The sequence below is a fragment of the Stenella coeruleoalba genome (genome assembly GCF_951394435.1).
Source record: "Stenella coeruleoalba genome assembly, chromosome: 19".
NCBI classification, from domain to species: Eukaryota; Metazoa; Chordata; class Mammalia; order Artiodactyla; family Delphinidae; genus Stenella; species Stenella coeruleoalba.
In genome coordinates, this window is record NC_137165.1 from 15,597,578 (window position 1) to 15,624,849 (window position 27,272).

A 27,272-nucleotide genomic window follows, 5' to 3' on the forward strand; every position below is an offset into this window, starting at 1 on the left:
CTTATTTCTGCTCTGATCTTTATTTCCTTCCTTCTACTAACTTAGGACTTAGCTTGTTCTTTTTTTACTAATTCCTTGAGGTGGAAAGTTAGGTTGTTTATTTGAGATTGTTCTTATTTATTAAAGTAGGTATTTATCACTATGAGCTTCCCTGTTAGAACTGCCTTTTTTAATCATTTAAAAAAAATTTTATTGGAGTATAGTTAATTTACAATGTTGTGTTAGTTTGAAGTGTAGAGCAAAGTGAATTTGTTATACATATATGTATATCCACTCCCTTTCTCTCTCGTTTTTTTTTTTTTTAGATTCTTTTCCCATATAGACCATTGCAGAGTATTGAGTAGAGTTCCTTATGCTATACAGCAGGTTCTCATTAGTTATCTAGAACTGCTTTTGCTGCATCCCATGTTTCGCTGTTTTTTTTTTTTTGAAATCCCATTTATTACTTTGATTTTCCATTGTCCCTTAGTGGTTTTTTTGGGGGGCTGCATCGGGTCTTAGTTACAGCATGTGGGATCTTCGTTGCAGTGCACGGGCTTCTCTCTAGTTGCAGTGGCGCGCGGGCTTCTCTCTAGTTGCGGTGTGCGAGTTTTCTCTCTCTAGTTGTGGTGCGTGGGCTCCAGAGTGTGTGGGCTCTGTAGATTGCAGCACATGGGCTCTTTCGTTGAGGCACGTGAGCTCAGTAGTTGTGGTGTGCGGGCTTAGTTGCCCCGAGGCATGTGGGACCTCAGTTCCCTGACCAGGGATCAAACCGGCGTCCCCTGCAACTGGAAGGAGGGTTCTTCACCACTGGACCACGAAGGAAGTCCCTGCTTAATCCCATATGTTTTAGTATGTTGTACTTCTATTTTCATTTGTCTTGAGATATTTTTTGATTTCTTCTTTGACCCACTGAGTGCTCAGTACCATCTTGTTTACTCTCCATATATCTGTGAATATTCCAGTTTTCTCCTTATAATTGATTTCAAGTTTCGTACGACTGTGGTTGGAAAGGAAGTTTGATGTGATGTTAATAATTAAAAAAAAAACTTAAAAAAAAAATTTTTTTGGCTGCGTTGGGTCTTCATTGCTGCGTGTGGGCTTTTCTCTCTAGTTGCGGTGAGCGGGGGCTACTCTTCATTGTGGTGTGCGGGCTTCTCACTGCGGTGGCTTCTCTTGTTGCAGAGCACAGGCTCTAGGCGTGCGGGCTTCAGCAGTTGTGGCACGTGGGCTCAGTAGTTGTGGCTCATGGGCTCTAGAGCACAGGCTCAGTAGTTGCGGCGCATGGGCTTAGTTGCTCCGCAGCATGTGGGATTTTCCTGCCCAGGGATCTTACCCACGTCCCCTGCATTGGAAAGTGGATTCTTTACCACTGGACCATCAGGGAAGTCCCAGGTATTTTCATTTGTCTTGAGATATTTTTCGATTTCTTCTTTGACCCATTGAGTGTTCAGTACTGTTTTGTTTAATCTCCATATATCTGTGAATGTTCCAGTTTTCTTCTTATAACTGATTTCAAGTTTCATACGATTGTGGTTGGGAAAGAAGTTTGATGTGATTTTAATCTTCTTAAATTTATTAAGACTTGTTTTGTGGCCTAACATAAGATCTATCCTGGAGAACATTCCGTATGCGCTTAAGAAATACGTGTATTCTGTTGCTTTGAGATGAAATGTTCTGTGTGTGTCTGTTAAGTCCATTTGGTCTAATGTGTCATTTAAGGTCAATGTCACATACTGACTTTTTGCCTGTGATCTAGTCACTGATGAACATGGGGTATTAAAGTCCCCTACTATTATTGTATTGCTGTCGATTTCTCCCTTTAGGTCTGTTTATGTTGTTTTATATATTTAGGTGATCTTATGTTGGGTGCATAAATATTTACAAAAGGTATATTCTCTTGCTGAACTGACTTCTTTAATCATTATGTAATGCCTTTCTTTGTCTTTTATTACAGTCTTTTTTTTAAGTCTATTTTGTCTGACAAAACTATAGCTACCCTAGCTTTCTTTTGGTTTCCATTTATATGGAATATCTTTTTCCATTCCTCACTTTCAGTCTCTATGTGTCCTTATATCTGAAGTGACTCTCTTGTAGGCAACATACAGATGGGTTTTGTTTTTTTATCCATTTAGTCATTCCATTTCTTTTGATTGGAGAATTTAGTTCACTTACAATTAAAGTAATTATTGATAAATATATGTACTCATTGCCATTTTGTTAATCGGTTTCTGGCTGTTTCATAATTCCTTTGTTCCTTTCTTCTCCTCTCACTCTCTTCCTTTGTGAATTGATGACTATCTTTAGTGTTAAGTTTGGATTCCTTTCTCTATATCTTTTGTGTATCTACTAGAGGTTTTGCTTTGTGATTGATATGAAGCTTACAAAATATATAAAACAACATATTTATAATAGTCTATTTTAAGTTGATAACAACTTAAGTTTAAAAAAAGCTCTACACAGGGCTTCCCTGGTGGCGCAGTGGTTGAGAGTCCGCCTGCCGATGCAGGGGACGCGGGTTCGTGCCCCGCTCCGGGAAGATCCCACATGCCGCGGAGCGGCTGGGCCCATGAGCCATGGCTGCTGAGCCTGCGAGTCCGGAGCCTGTGCTCCGCGACGGGAGAGGCCACAACAGTGAGAGGCCCACGTACCGCAAAAAAAAAAAAAAAAAAAAAAAAAAAGCTCTACATTTTTACTCCCCACCACCATGTTTTATCTTTTGTTTGTTGGTTTTGATTTATGTACTTTTTTGTAGAAATTAGAACTTTATTATATTATAAACATTTCCAGAATATAAACTCATTTTGTATCAAGACTTTTTGAAACGTTTAAAACTGTATGTAACTTAAGCTTATTATATAATGTATGTCATTTTCCACTTTCCAATCTAGAAAATAGACTGCAAGTTAGAGCTAATGAAGAAAAAAAAATCAATGTAAGCTGCTTCACAGAGAAAACTAATGAATATAAAAACACCCACCCCAAACTAACACCCAATCAAGAAATAGATTCTATAAAGCCTATTAATCCTCCAATTTAAAATAAATGACCTCCCAAGGGAAAAATACTTCCACCATCATAGCAATTTGATGAATAAAAGCAGAGCCACCCTCATTAAGGGAAATTACATTATGTATAAGAAAAATGTAGTAATGATTTTAGGAGCAGAAAAGTAATTTCCATTTTGGAGAGCAAGCACACTAAATGTTTTCTGTTCACTTAGCCTTTGTACCTGTTCACATGAAAAGAGCGATATGAACATAAACATCATAAAACCAAGCTCCTTAACTATTTCTTCAGTTTAACCTCAGGAGAACCAATGCAAGAGCTTCAAAATCCAAGGGCAGACTGGTCCCAAAGCATCTCCTCTTCTGTCCTTTCTTTCCCTTGTTCCTTTTTCTCTTTTCTACGCTTATGTTCCTCTTTCTTAGAGGCTACACCTCAGCTTTTTTTCTCCTTTAGGTTCTTAAGCTTTTCTGTACTGACTCTGACTGTTTCCACCTCTGTTTCTTTGGATGCTCTTGTGTTTGTCTAAATCTATTTCCTCATAAGCTTTCTTCCTCTTATGCTTGGACCACTCCTCCTCTGGTTTTTCCTGGCCTTCCTCTGGGTATCTTTCTCTCTTCTGATGTATCTGTTTATAACTAGCTTGGCACTGTTTTCTGAGGAGAGGTGCCTGTAAACTCCAGATCGTACACTGTATGAGCCACAGTTTTACTCTTGTTGACTAAAGTTCAGGGATACTGGTTTTCCTGAGAAACAGTCCCTGGTGAATTGACAGTAGTTCAGGGAGTCCAGTCTCAGCCTGCTGTCATGAGCTGGTAGTCACTGAGGTAACCGCTTCTCCACTGCTTGTGAAATATTGCACGGTCTTCGGTAGGTCTGGACGGGTTCATAAGGGAGTCTTTGATCAAACATTCTACACCTGGGTCTAGAATTAACCTCTTATTTGTATCCACAGGTTTCCAAATAATCCTCTCTCACCTTTCTGAAACAAGTCTTTGGCTCTAAGCCTCTGGCTTTCTGCACTTTGATATAATCTTCAAGTTCGTCTTGAAAAGAGTCAGATGTCTTCCTTGAATACTTCATTAGGTTGACAAAGGATTCTGCTTATCAGGTTGAGAACTTGGTGGAAAAATTTGATCATATTCACCCATTAATTGCTTCAGTTTTTTAGCACGAACTTTCCCCAAATAGTGAGACTGTGCAACAACTGAGGAGCTAAAAACCATGATGTAGAGATTAAAAAATCTATTTTTGTCCAATACTTCACTCCCATTCACCTCATAATGTGAAATCCATTGTGATTCAAATTATGGCACTATTCCTTATAAGCCTTTTATAAAAGGTATCTGTAAAAAGTTCATTCTTTGCTCATTCAATGTGGTATCTTCTCTGAGGCAGGGGTGGCCATCTACAACTACCATCTCCCTCTCCGCCAATGCCAGCTGGTGGATAGGCCAAGGTGGAGGAGGCGGAGAGGCAGGGACAACCGCTGCCTCTGCCGCCACCGAGCAAGCGTGGTGGGAGCAGGAGGTGGAGACCGGACTTCCTGAGAGGAAGTCGCCACCACCACCAGTGGCTGAATGGACAGCACCACCACAAGGCCGCCATAGCTGCAAGGTGCACCACTGATTTATGTTTTTGATGTCACAGTTTACATCTTTCTATCCTGTGCACACATTAACAAATTACTGTAGTTATATTTATTTTATTTTCCTTTTACTCCTTTTAAAGTTCTGAAATTTTACATCCTCAATATATACTTTTATAATCAGAAAAAAGTGGTAAATTTATTTTTATAAACACGATTGTACAATCATTCCTGAAAACAACAAACCAGGGATCTTTTCCATCAGATTAACTGTAATCAAACATATAAACTCACCTATGAAAAATCCTGCACTTTAAGATTTCTTGGTCATAGGACATAACCAAGCTATGAGAAAACAGTTTGCTTTAATTCACTATCTTTAACTATTTTAAAGTAAAAGCATGTAACAGATTTAGTTCCCAAGACTACAAATCTAATTTGCATGCCTATAGACCTGTACTGTCTAACAGGGTACCCCCTAGCCACATGTGACTATTTATATGTAAACTTATTGAAATGAAATACAATTTTAAGGGACTTCCCTGGTGGTCCAGTGGTTAAGACTCGGAGCTCCCAATGCAGGGGGCCCGGGTTTGATCCCTGGTCAGGGAACTAGTTCCTGCATGCCAGAACTAAAAGATCCTGCATGCCACAACTAAAGATACCGCATGCCACAACTAAAGATTCCGCATGCCGCAACGAAGATCCCACACGTGGAAACAAGGAGCCTGCATGCCACAACTAAGACCCAGCACAACCAACTAAATAAATAAATATTTAAAAAAAAAAGAAAAATACAATTTTAAGTTCAGTTCCTCAGTTACATTAGCCACATTTCAAGTGCTCAAAAGGCATGGAGACACAGAACATTTCTACCAATGCAGAGTTTTATTTGCTTGTGCTCCTCTAGACCTTTCCCTTGGAACCCAAAGCAGGCTTAAAATATAGTTCCTGAACTTAGAACAACTTCATAATTCAAAACATTTGTAAGTAAAATTTTTTAAAGTGATTATGAAAGACTATTTATAAAAGTTGAAGATGCCAAATGTATGCCTAAAACTCTAAGAATTTCTTTAAGACATCTCACTCATTTGAAATTATCCAAAGGCAGTCACATCTTCTGAAGTTGCTTTATTATATAAGCATAAAAACTCTCACTGTGAAGTAATTCTATCTTGTGAACTACAATAAAAAGAAGCTAGAAAAGTCTGGAAAAAAGAAACCATTTCACAGAAACTGCAGAGTTTAGAGAGGTTTCTTTCCGAGCAGTACAATTAGCCAATGAATACTTTCTAATCAGATAAATACTAAAATATATCAATGATATCTAACAGGACCATTAATGCAATTTCGCTATCACCAAGGGGCACATATATGCATCAGCCAGCATAAGAGTGTAAAAATAACCCATGGGCAGAATATATTAACCAGCTTTTTTACATTTATACCCAGGTTTCTTAAGAAAGTAATTAGGATCTACCAGTAGGAAGAAGAATCAAGAGAAAAAGAATTTAAGACACTTAAGGATACTTTCAAATGGAAGAAACATTTTGCAAACCTCAAACTGAGATGAAGAGATCAGAGGAGAATGGCATTATGGTAATCGCCAAATCTCTATTTACTGCTGTTATCAAACTTTAAAATAAATATGATTTGTCAAAATTACACATGGATTTTTTTTTTTTTGCAGTACACAGGCCTCTCACTGTTCTGGCCTCTCCCGTTGCGGAGCACAGGCTCCAGAGGCGCAGGCTCAGCAGCCATGGCTCACGGGCCCAGCCGCTCCGCGGCATGTGGGATCTTCCCAGACCGGGGCACAAACCCGTGTCCCCTGCATCGGCAGGCGGACTCTCAACCACTGCGCCACCAGGGAAGCCCTACACATGGATTTTTACTTTAATGTGTTGTTTTCAATTCTTGGTCACTCCTAGAATGGTTCAATTAAATATTCTTGTTTTTAAATAAAGTTTAATGGAATGCTCTTATAAGAAGGAAAAAAGAAAAGGATATTGGGCTTGTGGGGGGAAGCCTCGGGAATCAAGAGCAAGAGGATGGCCATCATCTTCAGTTACAGTGACAGTTCAATTACCCACCTGGCTCACTTACATTGGGAATGTTAGTGAAGTTATGGTGGTCCGCTGCTTTAAGCATAGTTCAATTTATGGGCAACAGAATGTGTGCATAAAATTAAACTACTACAATATGTATGCAGCCTGACAGCTAATTCTTAAATCTAACTCAAAGTAGTAAGTATCCTAGGTAAAGGTAAGTAAGTCATAAATGCTTCAGAGACCATCTATAGATGGTAAATCTACTAATCACATACATATTCCAAGTGTTTAACAAATACTCATTAATAATAAGACATAGATACCTCAAATTTAATTAATACTATAGTGGAAATTATTTTAGACCTAATTTAACAGAGCAAATACAATATACCTAAGCTAATATATATAAAAATTACCAGATAACCAAAATGAAAACTATGTAATAAACATATTGCTCCCCTTAGCAACCAACATAAAAAATAAAAAGCTGTAATTTGGTATAGAAATTGAGGTAAAACTTTGATCAAAATTTACTACATAGTAATAAAGAACATGCTTACCTAGTTCAATACACGTTATACCAAGAGACCATACATCTACTTTTCCATCATACTGTCCTTCATCCATGGCTAAAATTACTTCTGGGGCCATCCTAAAAAATAAAATGTCATTTAAATTAAAGTTAAAAAAATGTATACTATTCTTTTAAAATGTAATGACTATCTACATGGAGAACACCTGGTGTGAATTCCAGGCAATATATCTGGACATTAAGAATTTTTATAATATGAAATAAATGTATTACAGGTTGTGAGGTAAATATTTACCTTTGCATATACAGTGTGAGACTCATTCTCACCATGTGTCATGATCATATAACAGCATCCTAAAGGAAGGATGCCCTAGAGGAGGGCTGTATTCTGCATCCGTTCAAGTCTGCAAATTCTAATACTGTATAGCCTTTAGGCCAGTGATTCTCAAACATTTTGGTCTCAGGATTCCATCTAATTTTTGCTTGAAAGATGGAATTTTACCATTGGCATTGAATACCATCAGTTGTTTCCCTTGAAATGACAAACTCACTCCATTTATTTCAGGAAGTACCTATCACAATATCCAACGCTGAATAAGCATAGCTTGTCAGCCTTTCTTTCAAATTAGAATAGTGTCCCATGATAAAAGTGGTTAGGGCAGCTCACAACTAAAACAATCACAAAATTATCAACTTTATAACCAACCAACGATGGTGTCTTGGTGATAAAATGAAACACAGGACTTCCCTGGCAGTCCAGTGGTTAAGACTCCACGCTTCCATTCATTGCAGCGGGGGTGGCAGGTTCGATCCCTGGTCGGGGAGATCCCACATGCCACTTGGCGCAGCCAAAAAAACACAAAAACCAAAACAAAAACCCCCCAAAAAAGCCTACAAAAAACAAAACACTAATTCACGTCTTCAACTAGAGTCTGTGGTTCTTGATGATACTTTACCTTATACTTCATATGTATTTGGTATTAAGCATAGATAGGTACTTCTAACAGTTGCTGACGGCTTCAATAAGATTATTACCAGGTATCCCTGTGTGTGTGTTTGTGTGTGCGTGCACATGTGCATTTGTGTAAAGACATATAAATATGAACCTAGTTCCTCTGTTCCAAGTACACTATATACAAATTAACCAATATGTTTACTTTATTGTAAACTTTCAATTGTCAATGTGTTCTTTAAGATGCTGAAGGAAGTTTGAGAAATTACCAAGAAAAGTTAAACAATTTGTTTTTTTATTGCAGAACTTTTGAGGGCCTTTTTAATATCTAATATTCATCATTAATATCTAAAGAGGGGAAGCACTGAGAAATATTATACACTCACAGAACCCTTTTTTATGGGGGGGACTCTATCTAAACTAGGGTTTTACATAGAAATTTTTGGTCATCTAGAGCAGTGGTCTTCAAATTTTTTATTCATTTATTTACCTTCAATGAATTTATAAAAACTGTGTATCCCTTGCACACTTTTGAGTTGATATGTAAATTTTATAAATTTAATAGCTGCAAAGGATATAATGCACAGTGTATGTATGTATATTGTGTACGTGCTTTAAAGATATTAAAAACTTGGAGCTGCAGAATTAGTTCATTCAATTTATTAAAAACACTGTCCTATAATCTAGTTAGCAAAATCAGTCTTCATGGTCATATCAATCAGTCAAATCAGAATCACCTTCTGCCAGAAAAAAGTCTGAATTCAATGCAAATAACATGTTTATGTGTCCCCACGACAACCATGTCAGTTATGAATTCTGCACTAGAAAAAAAGGAGAGAAGGAAGATAATTGGGGAGAAAGAAAAAGCAAAGGGTAAAAGGAATGGAAGGCAGACGACTGGAAAGGTACAAGGACCTGCCTAGAGTTTTGTCCTGACTCTTCAATATCTGACAGATGCTACATCTTCTCAAATTGTTCCTCTGGTGTTACTTTGAGGCTTTTACACCACAGAGCAATGCATCACTGTAATATTCAGGGTGGGTTAGAAGCCTTTCTTTTATGAGGCAGGAGAAGGGAGATTTGAAAGGCAGGTGAGAAAGATGACGTAGTGGGCCTAAGACACAGCTCTCAGCATACATAGAAAAAGAGGATACATTTGAAAGTTGAAGATCTGGAAAATTATTCCCTTCAAACTTGCTGACATTAATAATGAATTATTCATGGATAAAATTAGATGATGTCTAGAATGTTTCAAAATAACTGAGGGGAGAGGAACAAAGGGAGAGGTGAGTGCATAGGGCAGGACTAGCCATGGGGATAAAGTTGCTGGGCTGAATGAATGATACGTAGGGTTCATTATACTTTTGTCTAGTGTTATATTTGAAATTCTCCATAATAAAAAATAAAAACAAAAAACCCCAGAGAACTCCAAGTCCACTACCAGTCTTTAGGTACTCCTAGTCTGAAGATCAATGATATATAGTAAATATAAATCTAAAGAAAACACACACATTTCCACTTAGCATTTCTATCTTTTCCCCACTTGAATTTTTATTGAATGTTTTCACTCCCACACCCAATATATGATGCAGATAATCATAGGAAGGAAACTGTAGGGGGGACAAATTTTAAAAATGGGGGATGTAAGGGGAGCACTCTAAATCTATATTTGAAACTAACTGTAATGCTTAAAGTTAAAATGTCCAAAATAACATAGTATTTTCAGGAGAAAGACATCTTAAAGACGCACAACCACACACAATATCAATTATGAAGATCAAATCCAGATAAGATTATTCTTACCAATATGGCGTTCCCACAAAAGAATTGGCAGGAGATGCCATGGAAGCGGATCCAAAGTCAGCAAGTTTCACCTGGCCTGGCTCTGTCAGAAGGATATTTCCTGCTTTGATATCTCTGGGTTTAAGGAACACAGAAAATTATTTCTCTTTCCTTCACTGGGTTGTGTAAAACAATGATAAAAATCAAATAAAAATTTGTAAAACAGAGAAGGAGAAATCAAAATAATTAAGTCCTAGGATAATCTCTCAATTGGGATGAGAATTAAGATCCAAATTAGCATACAAAAAATACAGAATTCATATATAGTAACAATTTTGTAAAAGAGAAGGCAAAATAGCAGTAAAAACAAGACAGAAAATCAGGTAATTAAAGTGTATAGTCTTCATTTGAGGTCCTGTTTATTGGTACAAATAATGGTTTTAAAAATTAAATTTAAATAGCAGACCACTCCTTCATAATTTTAAGATTTCTGAGTAACCTACTTAATGTAAAAAAAAAAAAAAAAAAAAGAATTTCATGCCCCCAATTTTTAAAAAAGGATTATTCATATCATTTCCACCCTCAGGATATGAAATGAAAACAAACATATGGATAATGTAATATCCATGATCCCAGAAAATTATGGATATTTATAAAATGGGACTGTATGTCCAACGGGCACCATAACATACACTTAACCTTTCAAAAACAGAAAAACTAAGCTTCCGAGCACTTGTCAATTCTTACTATTGTAATGGACATAATACTAAATTAATCTATTTTCCTTCCATTTGTTTTTTAAAAATGAAGAGATATTTTAGGGAATTCCTTGGCAGCGCTTTTACTGCCTTGGGCCTGGGTTCAATCCTTGGTAAGGAAACTAAGATCCCACAAGCTGTGCGGTGCGAAGACCTTAGGTTATAATTCTAAATCTTCTATTCACTTACTTACTAGTATGTAAATTTCTCTTGGACCTTACAATCCTAATCTTAAAAAAAAAAAAATCACATTAACTCACAATTGACTCTACTATATAGTTTAACATGTATTGCTTGATTCACATATATAATCAAAAAATGTTAATTTCCTTCTAAAACAGGTAAAACCAATACCAATGCTAAAAATGCATTATGGAATGGCTTAATTTTACTATTCATTATCAAGGATCATCAAGGATTAATACTCAAAGCATAAAAAGTATTAAGTATCATTTATTTATCCCTATCATGGAATAAATCTGGCATTATCAGTTACCAGGAAGACAAGATCTAGGTTTAGTTCTAGTCTAAATCCACCTGGCTTTGTAAACTTTGGGAAATTAGTCACAAATTGGGGCATCAGTTTCTTCACTGGTAAAATGAAAAAAGTAAGACTATATAATCCCTAATGTCTTTTCCATTCCCCAAATTAAATGATTCTACAATTAATTTCAATTAAATGTGCACAAATCTATAAAGTGCACATACAGGCATACCTAAGAGATACTACAGGTTTGATTCCAGACTACCCTAACAAACAGAATACACAATAAAGCAAGTCATATGAATCTGTTGGTTTCTCAGTGCATATAAAAGTTATGTTTATACTGTAGGTTACTAAGTGTGCAGTAGCATTATCTCTAAAAAAACATTGTATATACCTTAATTTTAAAATATTTTACTGCTAATAAATGGCAAAACAATCATAACGGTAACATCAAAGATCAATGATCACAGATCACCATAACAAATAAAATGATGAAAAAGTTTGAAATACTGTGAGAATTACCAAAATGTGACAGAAACACAAAGTGAGCAAATGCTGTTGGAAAAATGGCACCTAGAGTCCTGCTTGACACAGGGTTGCCACAAACCTTAAATTTGTAAAAAAACGAGGTATCTGTGAAGTGCAATAAAGCAAAGCATAACAAAATGAGGTATGCCTGAACTTCGGAAAATCCAGCAACATGTGTAGACAAAGATAAAAATTATCCTAAACAAAGAGATCAAGTGTACTAGTATGTACTTTTAAACATGGACAATCTAAAACACCTCAGTTTATAAGAAATGGTTTTATTTGGCTATAACCAACAAAACTTTCAGGGTTAATAAGTGAATAATGTAACAAGCCATTTGCTTGTTAATATATAATAATTTTCAAAGTGCTTACCTATGGATCATGGTATGAGAATGTAAGTAGGCTAATCCCTGGAGAGCACCATGTGTAATTGCTGCTATTTCCACTTCTTGTAATGGCTTTTTGTGAACTTAAAATAAGAAAGTTATTTGAAAATATTTTTATAAAGAACATTTTTGTTTAAAAATACATACCTAATATATAGGGCAATTTTTAAAAACTAACATTTAGCAAGACGGGATTTCCTTCCAAAGATAAGAAAATAATGCTATTGAACTTTTCAACTAGTATACAGTTGTGCCTAGCTGTTAAAGTATATAGTCCACAGCCAATTTTCCTCTAAGCTAACAACATTAAGCAATTATTTGGTGATTACAAAAACAAAAGTAATAAAAGTTCTCCCTTTATTCTAATATCTTCATTCTGAACAGAAGGAACAGATGGAGCTGAATGACAAAGATTCCAAAAAAACTTGAGTCAAAATGAGAGAAAAATCCCTTTTTTTTTTAAATCCCTTTTTTTATGCTATTACATTACATTTAATGAGGATAGTGCATACTATGCAGAGAATATAGAAAGGTTAAGATTTTTATTCTTTCTGGAAAATTTGTACATTACTTAAGAAACCTCTTATTGAATTCTCATTTTATTTTGCTAATACTATTTTTTCTTAATGATTAAAGGGAACCTACCTTCTAGTAAATCTGAAGCAGATCCTAAACAATATTCCATTACAAGCTACATGGGAAGAAAAATTATATAAGTATTAAAATATATTATTAAAAAGATTCTACTTGAGATAAAATAAATTCACCAAGGAGATCAAGAAGACAGTTTGAAGTAAAACAAACCCTAGTCACCATTTACCTTAAAAAATGAGTATTTACGTATCTAGTAATATATTAAGTGCATATGTAAAGTTAAGCTAATGATACATTAATCTTTTATAATACCAACATATAATCATTTGTATAAGATGTGTATTTCATATATAACTACTACTAAAATTATAAAGGAATATACACATTCTGTTACTATTAATTTATAGTACTAAAGCAATACTTTAGTAATCGCTAGGAAGCAAAAAACTGTCCTTTGGAACTATATATACAAAGCTTAGGTTATAGTTAAAGCAAACACAGAGCACCTTCTATGTGCCAGATATTTTATATATATTAAAGCTAATTAAGGGACTTCCCTGGTGGCACAGTGGTTGGGACTCCACGCTCCCAATGCAGGGGGCCCGGGTTCGATCTCTGGTCAGGGAACTAGATCCCACATGCATGCAGCAGCTAAGAGTTCGCATGCCACAACTAAGGAGCCTGCCAGCCACAACTGAGGAGCCAGTGAGCCACAACTAAGGAGCCCACCTGCCGAAACTAAGACCCAGTGCAACCAAATAAATATTTTAAAAAAAACGAATTAAATCCTCACAACCACCTTATGAGGTAGGCCCTATTACTATCCTTATTTTACAAATGGAGAAACATGAGAGACAGAGAGGTAATCTCCCCAATGTCACTGCTTTTTCTTTAACCACAGCCTTGTATTTAGGAGTACTGCCATCACCACCAAAATTAAACTGGATAAAAATGCACCAAACATTACAAATCTAGGTTCAGGATACTAAAATGATAATTAGCTGTGACTTATTAATTATTCAAAATAAGGGATCATTCCCATTTAAAGAAAATTTAGCCTCTCTCTTAAAAGATACAGTTATGCCCACAATGCTACAGTATTACTACCGTGTCACCTCAGCAGTAACAATGGGGCAATATTAATCACCACTTCTTGTAACAAAGTGTCTCAATTCTCTAGCATTAGTATTATTCAGCCAAGGAATCATCATCAGTTCAAATTTCACCAGGACTCAGCAGGACTTCACCAAGATCTTTGTGGTTAAATAGATTACAATATGTTTATGTCAAAGATAGGCTACCTTTCATCCTCAAGTAACAGGATTGCTTTCACAATGTTTGATAAACCATTTGAAGAATGATACTACTAAAAAATGTCAGAGAACATTTTACCATGTACCATGTAATATATTATTAAAAAGATTCTACTTGAGATAAAATAAATTCACCAAGGAGATCAAGAAGAGTGTTTGAAGTAAAACAAACCCTAGTCACCATTTACCTTAAAAAATGAGTACAAGAAATGTACATAAAGGTCAGCTAAATCTCTGCAGTAAACTCACAAATCATACATTCCCTCTCCTGCCTAGGAGCTCTAGGAAAAGCTGCTCTCCCTCTCAGAATGAACTAACATTTCAAGATGTTTCTGCATGGCCTTATACAACCATTTTGAGACATTCTTGAAATAATTAACTCTCAACAGAAACCAACTAAAATTACAGCAAGGAGGAAGCATATACCTACCCATGCTGTGTGCTCACGTAAATAGCAGCCTTTGTATTCTATACTGTTGGGATGTTTTATTCTTTGTAGAAACTTGACTTCCTTAATAATATCCTGCCATTTCTATGGGGAGGAAAAAAACGAATAAAGCAAAAAATTATGAACAGCTGCTTTTCTGGAGAAAGTTATATAAGAAAAAAGTTATCAGATTAAGAAGGGTTATTGAGAACATTAAATTTCATTTGTAATATGTAAATATATAAATAATAAATTAAAAAGTTATGTTCATATAGTTTATAACTCAATTACATAATTTATAAAATTGTTTCATTCAAGGTAGGACAAATTTTAGTTTGGTAAAACTTATCATCAGTGAGTCTTATTAAAATTTTATAACCACACACAAAACATGCTGATGAAAACTATATACCATATTTAGTGATTTTTCTTCAAAAGTTCATCTTCCCTTCTTATTTGCAGCTTTTTCATGTATAATTTATATACCATAAAGTTCATCTATTGTGTTTTTGGGTTATGTGTTCTACCAAACGTTAAGGTTTTGTTTGCTTTTTAAATTCAAACGAAGATTTAAACCCGTAAGTGCACACTTCCTAAAATAAAATGCTAGAGAACAATTAGTTATTATATGGGAAAGTTCACAGAAAAACAAAAAAACAGTATGAAAACATTTCCCTACATATTTTACTAAGAGCATTCCTCAATGACACCTACCAGGAAATACAGATAAACCTTCAGCCATAAGCTACTCCATGACAACCTTAGACACTTAGGCCATGTCCTAAACATAGTTACTCTTAAGAAGCAACCAGAGAACTCTAAAAATACTGTTTACTGGGTCTACACCCAGAGACTCTAGAGGCTTAGCAGCTGTGGGGTGAGAATGAGGAATCTATTTTTTGTTCTTGTTTTCGTTTTTTCAACCTTTACCACTGACTTGGGCCAGATTTCTAAAAGCAGGGAAACTGGCATAATAGGAAACTTTAAAAAACGTTTTGTACTAGAATGTAAGATCATACATCGCCGATGTTATTTCACAAGCCCTCAACAAAATACAGCAAAATATGTTCACAGTGTTTTATATAAAATGTGTAAGATATAAGATGCTAAACTGAGAAAATGTTTCATGGCCTTTAAATTTCAAGTCTGAATGATATTTGAAACTTTCAAAACAAAACAAAACCCTGCAATTTTCAATTGAAAAAAATTTCATGAAAGACGTTAATATTAGATGTGAAAAGATGATGATGCCCTAAATGAAACTTTTTGTTCTAGGTGTGACTAATCAAACAGACTCCAACACAGTACAAGTTTGCCTATGAAAGCTTAGTTCAGAAGTTGTGCTACAGAATAGAATATGAATGAGAGTAATCCTGTAAGAAACTGAGTTTTTTAGGTATCAAAATGATGGAACAGTGATACAATCATAATAGTGTTATCATATTCATAGTATGATCATTACAAAAACAAGATTTATCATAAAATAAAGAGATTCCAAAAAAGTAGAAAACCAAACTCTTTAAAAACTAAAGACTGATCCAGCAATTCCAACTCTGGGCATATACCTAAAGTACTGAGACTAAGGACTCAAAAAAATATTTGTGTAACCCATATTTACAGTAGCATTATTCACAATAACCAAGAGGCAGTAGGAACCTAAGCATCCATTGACAGATGAATGGATGGATAAATAAAATGTAGTGTTTTACACACACACACACACACACACACACACACACACACAAGCTTTAAAAAGGATAGAAATTTTGACACATACCACAACATGGATGAACTCTGAGGACATTATGTAAAGTGAAATAATCCAGTCACAAAAGGACAAATACTGCATGATTTCACTTACATCAGATACTTGAAGTAGTCAACTTCATAGAGACAGAAAATAGAAGAGTGATATCCAGGGGGTGAGGGGAGGAGGGAGTGGGGAGTTATTGTTTAATGGGTAAAGAACTGCAGTGTTTCAAGATGAAAAGAGTTCTGGAGATGAATGGTGGTGATGGATGCAAAACAATGTGAATGTCCTTAAAGCCACTGAAGTACATACTAGAAAATGGTTATGATGGTAAATTTGTTATGTGTATTTTACCACAATTAAAAATAATTACATTGAAAAATTAAAGACAGATCCTAGTTTTTAAAAGTAGACTATATTTCATAAAATAAATTTATGCAATTAAACAAAATAAATATACTAAAAAGCACTACTCACAATATTAGTGAACTAAAGTATACTCAGTGTAGTATCAATAATTGTATTTTTTTTATTTTTCAGACTAGATATATATTGTCTGCTGATTAAAGTTTGCTTAAATCAGCCCTTAAAGTCTGAATCATTAAAAAAATTACATCCAATATAATTTACTGTTAAATGCATCTTATTCTAGTTTACTCTTTTAGAAACTGATAAGCCTTCTATGATAAAGATAAAGTAATATATTATACCACAGTTAAAAAATTAAAAGCAGGGGGACAGGTAGGCTTTTGGAATGCCAGTAATATGCTGTTTATGGCTCTAGGTACAAGTTAAAAAGGTACACTCAGTTTGTGAAAGAAAATACACTGAGATATATTCTTAATATTCATATACTTTTAGGTATGCTACACTTTTTTGAAAAAATTCCCAGCTACCCTCAATTAAAAACAGTATGTCGGGCTTCCCTGGTGGCGCAGTGGTTGGGAGTCCGCCTGCCGGTGCAGGGGACATGGGTTTGTGCCCCAGTCCGGGAGGATCCCACATGCCGCGGAGCGGCTGGGCCTGTGGGCCATGGCCACTGGGCCTGCGCGTCCGGAGCCTGTGCTCCGCAGCGGGAGAGGCCGCAGCAGTAAGAGGCCCGCGTACCGCAAAAAAACAAAACAAAACAAAAAACAAAAAAAAACAAAACAGTATGTCTTTTTCTAACATGCCAAGAAGAATATAAATATTTCACCTACCTCAGTGGACTGCTTTCCACTATAAGACATTTTCTTGATAGCCACCACTTCATTGGTGCGCACATCTCGTGCCTAAAAAAACAAAGAAAGAACTATTGTAAAAATTAACAGATTAAATCTGGGCAATAATTTCTTTGAGAATAAAAGCATTTATGAGCTACCATGTCAAAAGGAACATCGAAACTGCCTTTAAAGAACATTAAAAACAAAAGAACCCAATAACCATATAGTGAAACTTATCAAATCATCCAGAAACTGGTACTTTGGAAAGAAATATAAAGCAGGGTTTATCTTTGAGAGATCTAGTTAAGAGGAAAAAACAGAAATTTGAATAGTACTATAACAGAGAGACAAAACAAGACTAGTATATGTACAAGCCTACGCTAATCAATTTTGAAATCTCAATGAAACGGACAATTTTCTGGAAGGAATAAATCACTAAAACTGATCTAAAGAAGAAAATGTAAGAAAAACAAACAATGGTGGCAGACTGAAAAGAACACCAATGAATTGTCTTTAAAATACTCTTGAGTGGGGATTTCCCTGGCAGTCCAGTGGTAAGGACCCCGGCTTTCACTGCCGAGGGCACGGGTTTGATCCCTGGTCAGGGAACTAAGATTCCGCAAGCAGCCAAAAAGCAAAACAAAACATAGGGACTTCCCCAGTGGTCCAGTGGCTCCGAGCTCCCAGTGCAGGGGGCCTGGGTTCGATCCTTGGTCAGGGAACTAGATCCCATGTGCTGCAACTAAGAGTTCGCATGCCGCAACTAAAGATCTTGCATGCCACAACTAAAGATCCCACATGCTGCAATGACGATCCCACACACAGCAACAAAGATCTCACTTGCCACACGAAGACCCAACTCAAACCAATAAACAAATATTAAACAAACAAACAAATATAAAATACTCTTCAGTGGTGGGCTTCCCTGGTGGTGCAGTGGTTGAGAGTCCGCCTGCCGATGCAGGGGACACAGGTTCGTGCCCCGGTCCGGAAAGATCCCACATGCCGCGAGGCGGCTAGGCCCATGAGCCATGGCCGCTGAGCCTGCACGTCCAGAGCCTGTGCTCCGCAATGGGAGAGGCCACAACAGTGAGAGGCCCGCGTACCAAAAAAACAAAACAAAACAACAACAACAAAAAAACTACTCTTCAGTGGAAAATAGTTCTACCAGGTGAACTTTTCAGGATGTAAGGGGGGAAAAAAAGGAAAGTTAGCCCATTAATTTTAAGAAGGCAGTATAACCCAATAACTAAAACCTCACAAACAGCACAAAATAGAAAGTTAGGTATCAATTTCACTTGTAAATATAGACAAGAAAACTCTAAATAAAATTTTTAAAATATTATAGAGCATTAAAATAATTTTTCATTTGGATAAAATACACAAATATATACAGTTTTTCATTTGGATAAACTTACAGAAATGCAAAAGATTCTAATACTAGAAAAAAACATTTCATAATTTACCACAATTTGTAAAAGTTAAAGGGGGAACAAACAAATAATACACACACACACACACACACACACATATTTATAAATGCTCAATAAATCCTGAAAATGCAGAAGTGCCCAACTCTAAATGTATTCAATTGCAAAGAAGGCCAAACTCTTAGGAAACAAATTAGAAAGGTAATTCTTTAACATGATAAATCACCTCTATTGTAAACTACCGCTAATCAGGCTTAAGAATGCTAAAATGCTATCACAATTATTACTTAACATTGTTGAGGTAATTCTGAAAAAAGGTAATAAAAATGTAACAGAAACACGACAGTTAACTAGAAAAGCTAAACTTCCATGTGTTAAAAAAATGATTATATATTAAGAAGGCACATGAGACTAGCTGTAAAATATTTTAAATGGGTTCACTAAAAGTATCAGAACCACCTCAAATCATCTGTTGGAAGAACTCATCTTCAATTCAGATTTTTAATGAGTTCCCAAAGATAAAATGTTCTAAATTAGATTATGGTGATGGCTGCAAAACTCATATTTACTGACAATCATTGAAATGTAGGCATTAAATTGGTGAACTTATGGTATGTAATTTATACTTTAAAACTTGTTAAAAAAAAGACAGCACATATGTGAATTTTATCTCAACAGAGTGGCTTGGGGAAAAAAAAAAAAAAAGGCACTCAGTTAAGTGGGCCCTGGGAAACTTAATCACATTCCAATTTCAATTACCGGGGTACTGGTTAGGAAACTGGCACCACTTATTGTAATGGGTGAAGCGGATCTATCCACAGACATCCTGCTTGAATATAAATTTATTTTTCCAAAATGTTCTCTGCTTATCTATCTACGAACCTCTTTATTTTAATCATGTCTAAACAGCTATACTGCGCTCTTTTATAAGAGCTGAGATATAATTTACATGCCATACAATACACCCATTTTAATGTGTACAATTCAGTGGCATTTAGAACATTCACAGATATATGCAACCATCATTATAATTTTACAACTTTCATCACCTCAAAAAGAAACTCCAAATTGTTCATTTAGAAATGGTCAAACGGTAAATTTTATGTGTATTTTATAATAAAATTCTTTTCTTCATTAAAAAAAAAAAAACCCATTCGGCCCTAAGCAACAACTAATCTACTTTTCCATGTCTCTAGAGATATGACCATTCTGGACATTTCATATAAATGGAACTATGTAATATGTGGTCTTTTGTGACTGGCTTTTTTCAAGATTCATGACTAATGATATTATCTTTTCATGTGCTCCTTAGCCATTTGTACATCTTTCTTTGAGAAATGTCAATTCAGATGCTTTTCCCATTTTTAAATTGGGTTGTCTTTTGATTGAGTTATAAGAGTTCTTTACATATTCTAGGCACAAGTCCCTTATTAGATATATGATTTACAAATTTTTTTCTCCTATTCTGTAGGTTGTCTTTTCACTACTTTGAAGCACAGAAATTTTTATTTTTGATTAAGGTCAATTTATTTTTTTCTTTTATTGCTCATGCTTTTGGTGTCACATCTGAGAATGCTCTGCCAAAACTAAAGACATGCAGATTTACCGCTATGTTTTCTTCTAAGAGTTTTATAGTTTTAACTGTGACATTGAGGTTTTGATCCATTTTGAGTTAATTTTTCTATAGTTTCTATAGTATGAGGTAAGGACCTAATTCCACTGTTTTGCATTAAACAGCTACACTTTTAATTAGCCTAAGACAAAGCTTAATTTAAAAGCGGGTATACTAAATGCAATGAAGTATACTGGGTTAGATTCTAGAACAGAGAAGAGACAGCAGAAAAACTGGTAAAATTTAGTACACAGAATATAGTACATAGTTTAGTTACTAGTATCCTATCAATGTTGATTTCTTAGTTTTGATAAATGTACCATGATTACGTAACATATTAACATTAGGGGAACTAGATGAAGATTATAGGGGAAAACACTGTACTAACTGTGAAATCTGCAAATCTAATATTATTTTAAAATACTAAATTAAACTAAAATTTGACTATTAAAATCCAAATGTACTAGTAATGATGATTAAAATTAAATGACCAAGTTAAAAGGAGATACGACTTTTGCTTATTCATGTTTTTAAAAAGCAAAAAGTAAAAATACTTAATGTTCACAAACATGTTTTTCCCTCCCTTCAGGATCACATATTGTGCTTACTTAGTCTTCTCTAATCTAGAACAATTCCATAACCCCTCTTTATCTTTCATGATACTGACAGTTTTGAAGAATACACAGTGGTATTTTAGAGAATGTAACTAAATTTGTACTTGTCTGACATTTCTTCAAGATTAGATTCTGATTATACACCTCTGGCAAGAATACTATAAGAGTGATATTGTGTCCTTCCCAGGGTATCATATCTGGAGGTATACAATGTGTCCACTCCTCATTGGTGTTACCAATTTTCATCACCCACTAAAGGTGCTGTCTGTGTTTTTCCAATGTGTATAGTTAAAGTTACTGTTTCCTACCTTGTATCTAACAATCTGTGGAGAGATACTTTAAAACCATGTAAACATCCTGCTCATCAAAATTTTCCCTTAGATTTAGCAAGCATTAAAGATAATAGCCCAAAACAATCTTCACTATGACAATTACAAAATGCTCATTTCCTCCCCCCACCTCTACCATTCCCTTCACATTTATCAGTCAGGCATTCTATTATAAGGAAAACACCCCCCTTTTCATCCATCCATCCATCATCTATCATGGAAATTATGAAGTCCTATTTTATTAAATGGGTTATAATCCATTACTATCTTTATATACTGATGTTCAAATTGTTCCAGATTTGGCCAGTGGGAGCCCCTCTAAGCTGGCTCCAATGTCTTTTTGACAGGCCCCATTTTTTTTTTCTTTCTTTAAAGCACTTTTTAACTTTCTGGCACAAGGTCTTCTAAGGCTTATCATTTATGTTCCCTGCCCACTGCAACAAAATGAGACATTCCTCCAATAAGTTCTTGTTCCTTTTAGTTAGGAATTAAATTCGAGATCTGAGTGCTAAGTGTGCTCATTACTACTGGGTGTCATTACAAATAGAATCTTGCAGCAGACAGAGCTAGGAGATGCACACACACATATATGAGATATAATTATTTCATATTAACACTGTTAATTCCTATCCAATCAAACCCACAGGGTTCTTCCTTACCTTCCCCACTTCCATATTTCTTTCCATATTTTCACAGTTAGGATCCTGACCCCAAACAACATCAACATTATTCATTACTCAATCCTCCTTCTTTTTTTTTTTTTTTGGTCACACCACGTGGCTTGCAGGACCTTAGTTCCCCGACCAGGGATTGAGCCCCGGCCACTGCAGTGAAAATGCCCAGTCCTAACCGCTGGACCACCAAGGAATTCCCACTTAATCCTTTAACATATAGTTTCAGATCCGTCACACCCATACAAATATGAAACAAGTCTATTAAGAAGGGTTCAAGATTTGCCTACAGTTTCCCTCTCCCAACCAGACTGAGAGTATACAGTTAAAATACTACGTACAAAAGTTACTCCTATTAGTTCTATTTTTCCCTTTAATGTGGTTATGTCTGAAATACAGTTGGGTTCATTGTTCCTGTTTGCCTTTGATGTCAGTGACAACCTTCCCCCCATACATATTAATTTTAATTTTTAAGTATATAAAGTATTTATTATCCAAAGAGGTATATTCAAACAAGAATCATTCCATCCTCTATCTCTTCATATCCATTCCTACAACTATCACCATTTTATATGTTGAACTTGGTTGTATAATTTCATCAAACTATATATTTAATATCTGGATATTTATTATATATGAATTAAATTAAATAAAATCAATTTTAAAAATTCCTACCAGCATATTGAATGGCTATTTTTCAGGGATTTTCTCAGTGGGGTTCTTTTATTGGGCCCATTTCTAAGATTCTATGTATATTTTTCCTTTTCTCTATATTTCTCTGTATTAGTGTATTTGGAGAGGAAAGGTATAAGCATAAATTCAGACAAAACTGTAATATAGAAAAAGGGTTGTTTCTAAAATATCAATATCCTGGGTCCCTCCTCTCTATTTTGTGTCCAATCCAGAAATTAAACAAACGTGAGCAACATCAAACACACACATACACATGTGTACACAAAATTCTACAACTTATATACCTAAATGTTAATAGTAGCTGTCCGTGGGTAGTGAAATTATAGATGGAGTTTTTATTATTTTTGTCTCCAATTTATAATTGGGGTATAAACCAAAAGCTCAAATTGTTAAGAATTTGAACCATATATTCTCAAGGGAAATAACATTTTATTATTAATAAATTACTAAATTTATTAATTAATAAATTGTAGTTTCATTCCTAAGGTGCCCATAAAAAAAGACTAAACCCATAATACTGCCAAAATATTAAACATCTGTACAATACTTACTGTTTGAGGGGGAAAAAACAATTTTTATACAAAGAAGAAATCAATGAGTGGAGTTTTCCACTATAGATTAAGAAAGGAATACTTAGAGATGTTTTATGACTTTAGAATAGTATATCGCTGGCTCAATCTTAAAGTTACAGTCTTTAAAATAATAAAATATATTCCTTTAACTACCAATTTTATTTCCTAGAAATTTTAATTTCTGAAGTGTATATTATCTTTCTGAAGTAAAAAAAAAAAAAAAAGAGTCAACTTACATCCTCCCCACTTTTTGGGAAAAAGTCCCTTTCTGGTTACTAGTGAGTTAAAAAAACTTTTTATCTTTGAAATTATTTTAGACTTAGGGAAACGCTGCAAATATAGTACAGAGAGTTACCATATACCTTTCACACAGCTTTTGCCTAATGTTAATATCTTGCATAATAAAATTATCAAAACTAAGAAATTAACACTGGTAAAATTATTAACTACTAACCCCAACCACTATGCCACCAGGGAAGCCCGATTTTTCCATTTTAATTAATAAATATCTTTGGGGCTATACTTGAGATTATGCATATATCCTGTTTCATCTCAAACTTTAACCTACTAATTTTAGCATCTACTAGTGGATCTTGGCTGCAACAATTATTTCCCTTAGTTCTTCTACATTTAATAAAAGGAATTTTTATTCTTTATAAATATGTGTATATCTGTGTGTGTGTGTGCGCATGAGAGAGAGAGAGAGAGAGGAGTGCGCATGAGAGAGAGAGAGAGAGAGAGAGAGAGAGGGAGAGAGAGAGAGAGAGAGGAGTTCCTACTGATACCTCCAATTCCAATCCAACATACAACAGGGTTGTTTCTAGCCTTCCTCATTTCCTTACTCCTAACTTCTTTCTTGGACATTAAGAAAACCGCTTCTCGAGATAAAGATGGCAGAAGAGAAGGACGTGGAGCACACCTCCTCCCACAAATACATCAAAAATACATCTATAGGGCTTCCCTGGTGGCTCAGGGGTTGGGGGTCCGCCTGCCGATGCGGGGGGGCACGGCTTCGTGCCCCGGTCCGGGAGGATCCTGCGTGCCGCACAGCGGCTGGGCCCGTGAGCCATGGCCGCTGGGCCTGCGCGTCCGGAGCCTGTGCTCCGCAGCAGGAGGGGCCGCAGCGGTGAGAGGCCCGCATACCGCCAAGAAAAACCAAAAAACAAAAAAACATCTTCATGTGGAAGAATTCTCACAGAATACCTACTGAACGCTGGCAGAATATCTAATACAACTAAAACTGCAAGAAAGAGCACCACGTAACAGAGTCGAGTGAAGAAAAAAAAAAAAAAAAAAGGAATCAGGATGGGACCTGTGCCCCTGGGAGGGAGCTATGAAAGAGGAAGGTTCCTTCAGTCTGGGAACCCCTTTCACTGGTTGGGAGATCAGCTGGGACAGATACGGAGCTTCACAGGCTCAGAGGAGAGTGCAGCAACCAGACTGTGGGAGGCAGAACAGACAGAAACCAGCACAGATGGTCCTGGACACCTCGCTGCACTTCCCAGCCCGAGATGCACATCTGCTGGTGCGTGCAGGGCTGAGTGCTGCAACTTGGGCTTCAGTGGACAGACCTGGGGAAAGGGCTGGGGATGGCTGTGTGGAGACAGACGGAAGGAGCTGGAGGGTGCTCTGGGCTGCAACTGGGGGTGTGCGCAGGATAGAGCCTGGGGCCACAATAGAAGCCACATAGTTAAACACACATGTAAAGGGAGGGACGGGGCCCCACCATAGCAGCCTCATTCTCCACGAGCTCACCTGAGCTCACAGTCAATGTGGCTCCACCTCTACCACCTCTGTGCTGGTGGGTTGTCCCCATGCAGAAGTGGGGCTGAAATCTGAGCCTACCCTCAGGGGCTGTGAGACTGGTGGATTTACATGGCTACTGGCAGCTTTGTAAGCTCTGTGCCTGCCGGACATCCCAGTGGATTACTGTTGCTTCCAAGGCTGGGGTGGTCCTGTGTTAGTAGCTACAGGCTTTGCGGACACAGGCATGCAGAGGCAGGGCCAGGACCTGGGCTGATTCTGTAGCCCCCATGGAACGTCCAGGTGCCTGACTTCAGTAGATGTGCCCTACTGGCTTTGTGAGCACAGAGCCTGAGGGATATCCAGGCTGACTGCCTGCATTCCCTTGACTGAGGCAAGGCTGAAGGTAGTGCCAACAACAGTGTACTTTGTGAGTGCACATAACGTGGCAGGCAACACCACAGAGTGCAGTTCCTGGTGGACAGCTCCTGTAGAGGAATACTCAGTGGCTCCTCTCCCAGCGGAGGTGCTCCAGTACCACCTACCTCACATCACAGCTCAGAAACCGATCTAGGGGCTTCTATTACAACAACTGAGGAGCAGACCTTACCCCCGAAAGGGCTGTGACAATTACAGAGCAAATAGGAGGCCCCACTCAACATCCAGTGCAGGCTATCTGCTCACTACACCACCAATCACACCTCCTATCAAGAGGATAAAAGCCACTACACACTGAAGAAAGACATGGCAGGAACCCATATTAAAAACAGTCCTCGCACCAAAAATATCAGACTCACACAGGCTACACAAGGATGCTCCCACATAAAAACAGCCCTTCAAGACCACAGTAGATAAGGGTTTCTCTTAAATGCACAGAGTCAGAGAAATATAAGTAAAATAAAGAAGCAGAGGAACCACTCCCAATTAAAAGAACAAGAAAAATCTCCTGAAAGAACAAGCAATGAAACAGACCTCTCGAGACTTCCCTGATGGCACAATGGTTAAGAATCTGCCTGTCAATGCAGGGGACATGGGTTCGAGCCCTGGTCCAGGAAGACCCCACACGACGCGGAGCAACTAAGCCCGTGCACCACAACTACTGAGCCTGCGCTCTAGAGCCCACAAGCCACAACTACTGAGCCTGCGTGCCACAACTACTGAAGCCCGCGCGTCTAGAGTCTATGCTCCGCCAACGAGAAGCCACCACAATGAGAAGCCCGCGCACCACAATGAAGAGTAGCCCCCGCTCGCCACAACTAGAAAAAGCCCACGCACAGCAAAGAAGACCCAACGCAGCCAAATAAGTAAATAAATAAATTAATTAAATTAATAAAAAAAGAAACAGACCTCTCCAGTCTATGAGATCCCGAGTTCAAAAAGTAATAAAAATACTGAAGGAATTAAGAAAGCTATTGATAAAAATGCCACCCACTGTAACAAGGAATTAGAAACTATAAAGAGGAGCCAATTAAAATTAGAAAACTCATTTGCTGAGATGAAAGCTGAGCTAAAGGCAAAGAATAGCAATCAGGGGCTTCCCTGGTGGTGCAGTGGTTGGGAGTCTGCCTGCCGATGCAGGGGACACGGGTTCTTGCCCTGGCCTGGGAAGATCCCACATGCTGCAGAGCAGATAGGCCCGTGAGCCATGGCCGCTGAGCCTGTGAGTCCGGAGCCTGTGCTCCGCAACGGGAGAGTCCACAACAGTGAGAGGCCCGCGTACCACAAAAAAAAAAAAAAAAAAGAGGATTGAGTAACGAATACTCAATACTGCAACTACTGAAGCCTGCGCACCTAGAGCCTGTGCTCTGCAACAAGAGAAGCCACCGCAATGAGAAGCCCACCCGCCACAATGAAGAGTAGCCCCCGCTCAGTGAAACTAGAGAGAAAGCCCGCATGCAGCAATGAAGGCGCAACGCAGCCAAAAAATAATAATAATAAATAATAAAATAAAAATTCATATATAAATATTATAATATTATTATCAAGCATCTTTCCCAACCACAACAGTATGAGACTAGAAATCAATTACAGGAAAAAAACTGCAAAAACACAAACACATGGAAGCTGAACTATATAATATTAAACACTAAGTAATCAGTGGGTCACTGAAAAAATAAAAAAATACCTGGAGATGAATGAAAATGGAAATACAATGAACCAAAAGCTATGGGACATAACAAAAGCAGTTCTAAGAGGGAAGTTTATAGCAATACAAGCCCACGTCGAGAAACAGGAAAAATCTCAAATAAACAACTTATCCTTAAATGTAA

The 27,272-nt window shown here is 36.8% G+C and overlaps 1 protein-coding gene and 1 pseudogene across 3 annotated transcripts in view; both read right to left on the minus strand.

The window, feature by feature from the left end:
- Positions 1–27,272, minus strand: part of TAOK1 (TAO kinase 1) — a 140,250-nt gene that overhangs the window by 40,914 nt on the left and 72,064 nt on the right. For both annotated transcript variants that reach the window (XM_079903959.1, XM_079903960.1), the window contains 6 exons: positions 17,336–17,407; positions 14,390–14,491; positions 12,698–12,743; positions 12,039–12,135; positions 9,912–10,025; positions 7,185–7,276 (listed from right to left, as the gene is read on the minus strand). In XM_079903959.1, the coding sequence (XP_079760085.1) occupies positions 7,185–7,276; positions 9,912–10,025; positions 12,039–12,135; positions 12,698–12,743; positions 14,390–14,491; positions 17,336–17,407 (523 nt within the window). The remainder of the gene's footprint in view (positions 1–7,184; positions 7,277–9,911; positions 10,026–12,038; positions 12,136–12,697; positions 12,744–14,389; positions 14,492–17,335; positions 17,408–27,272) is intronic.
- Positions 3,310–6,201, minus strand: LOC307177128 (lysine-rich coiled-coil protein 1-like; annotated as a pseudogene). Its single transcript has one exon. The product of its transcript is annotated as a lysine-rich coiled-coil protein 1-like (transcript).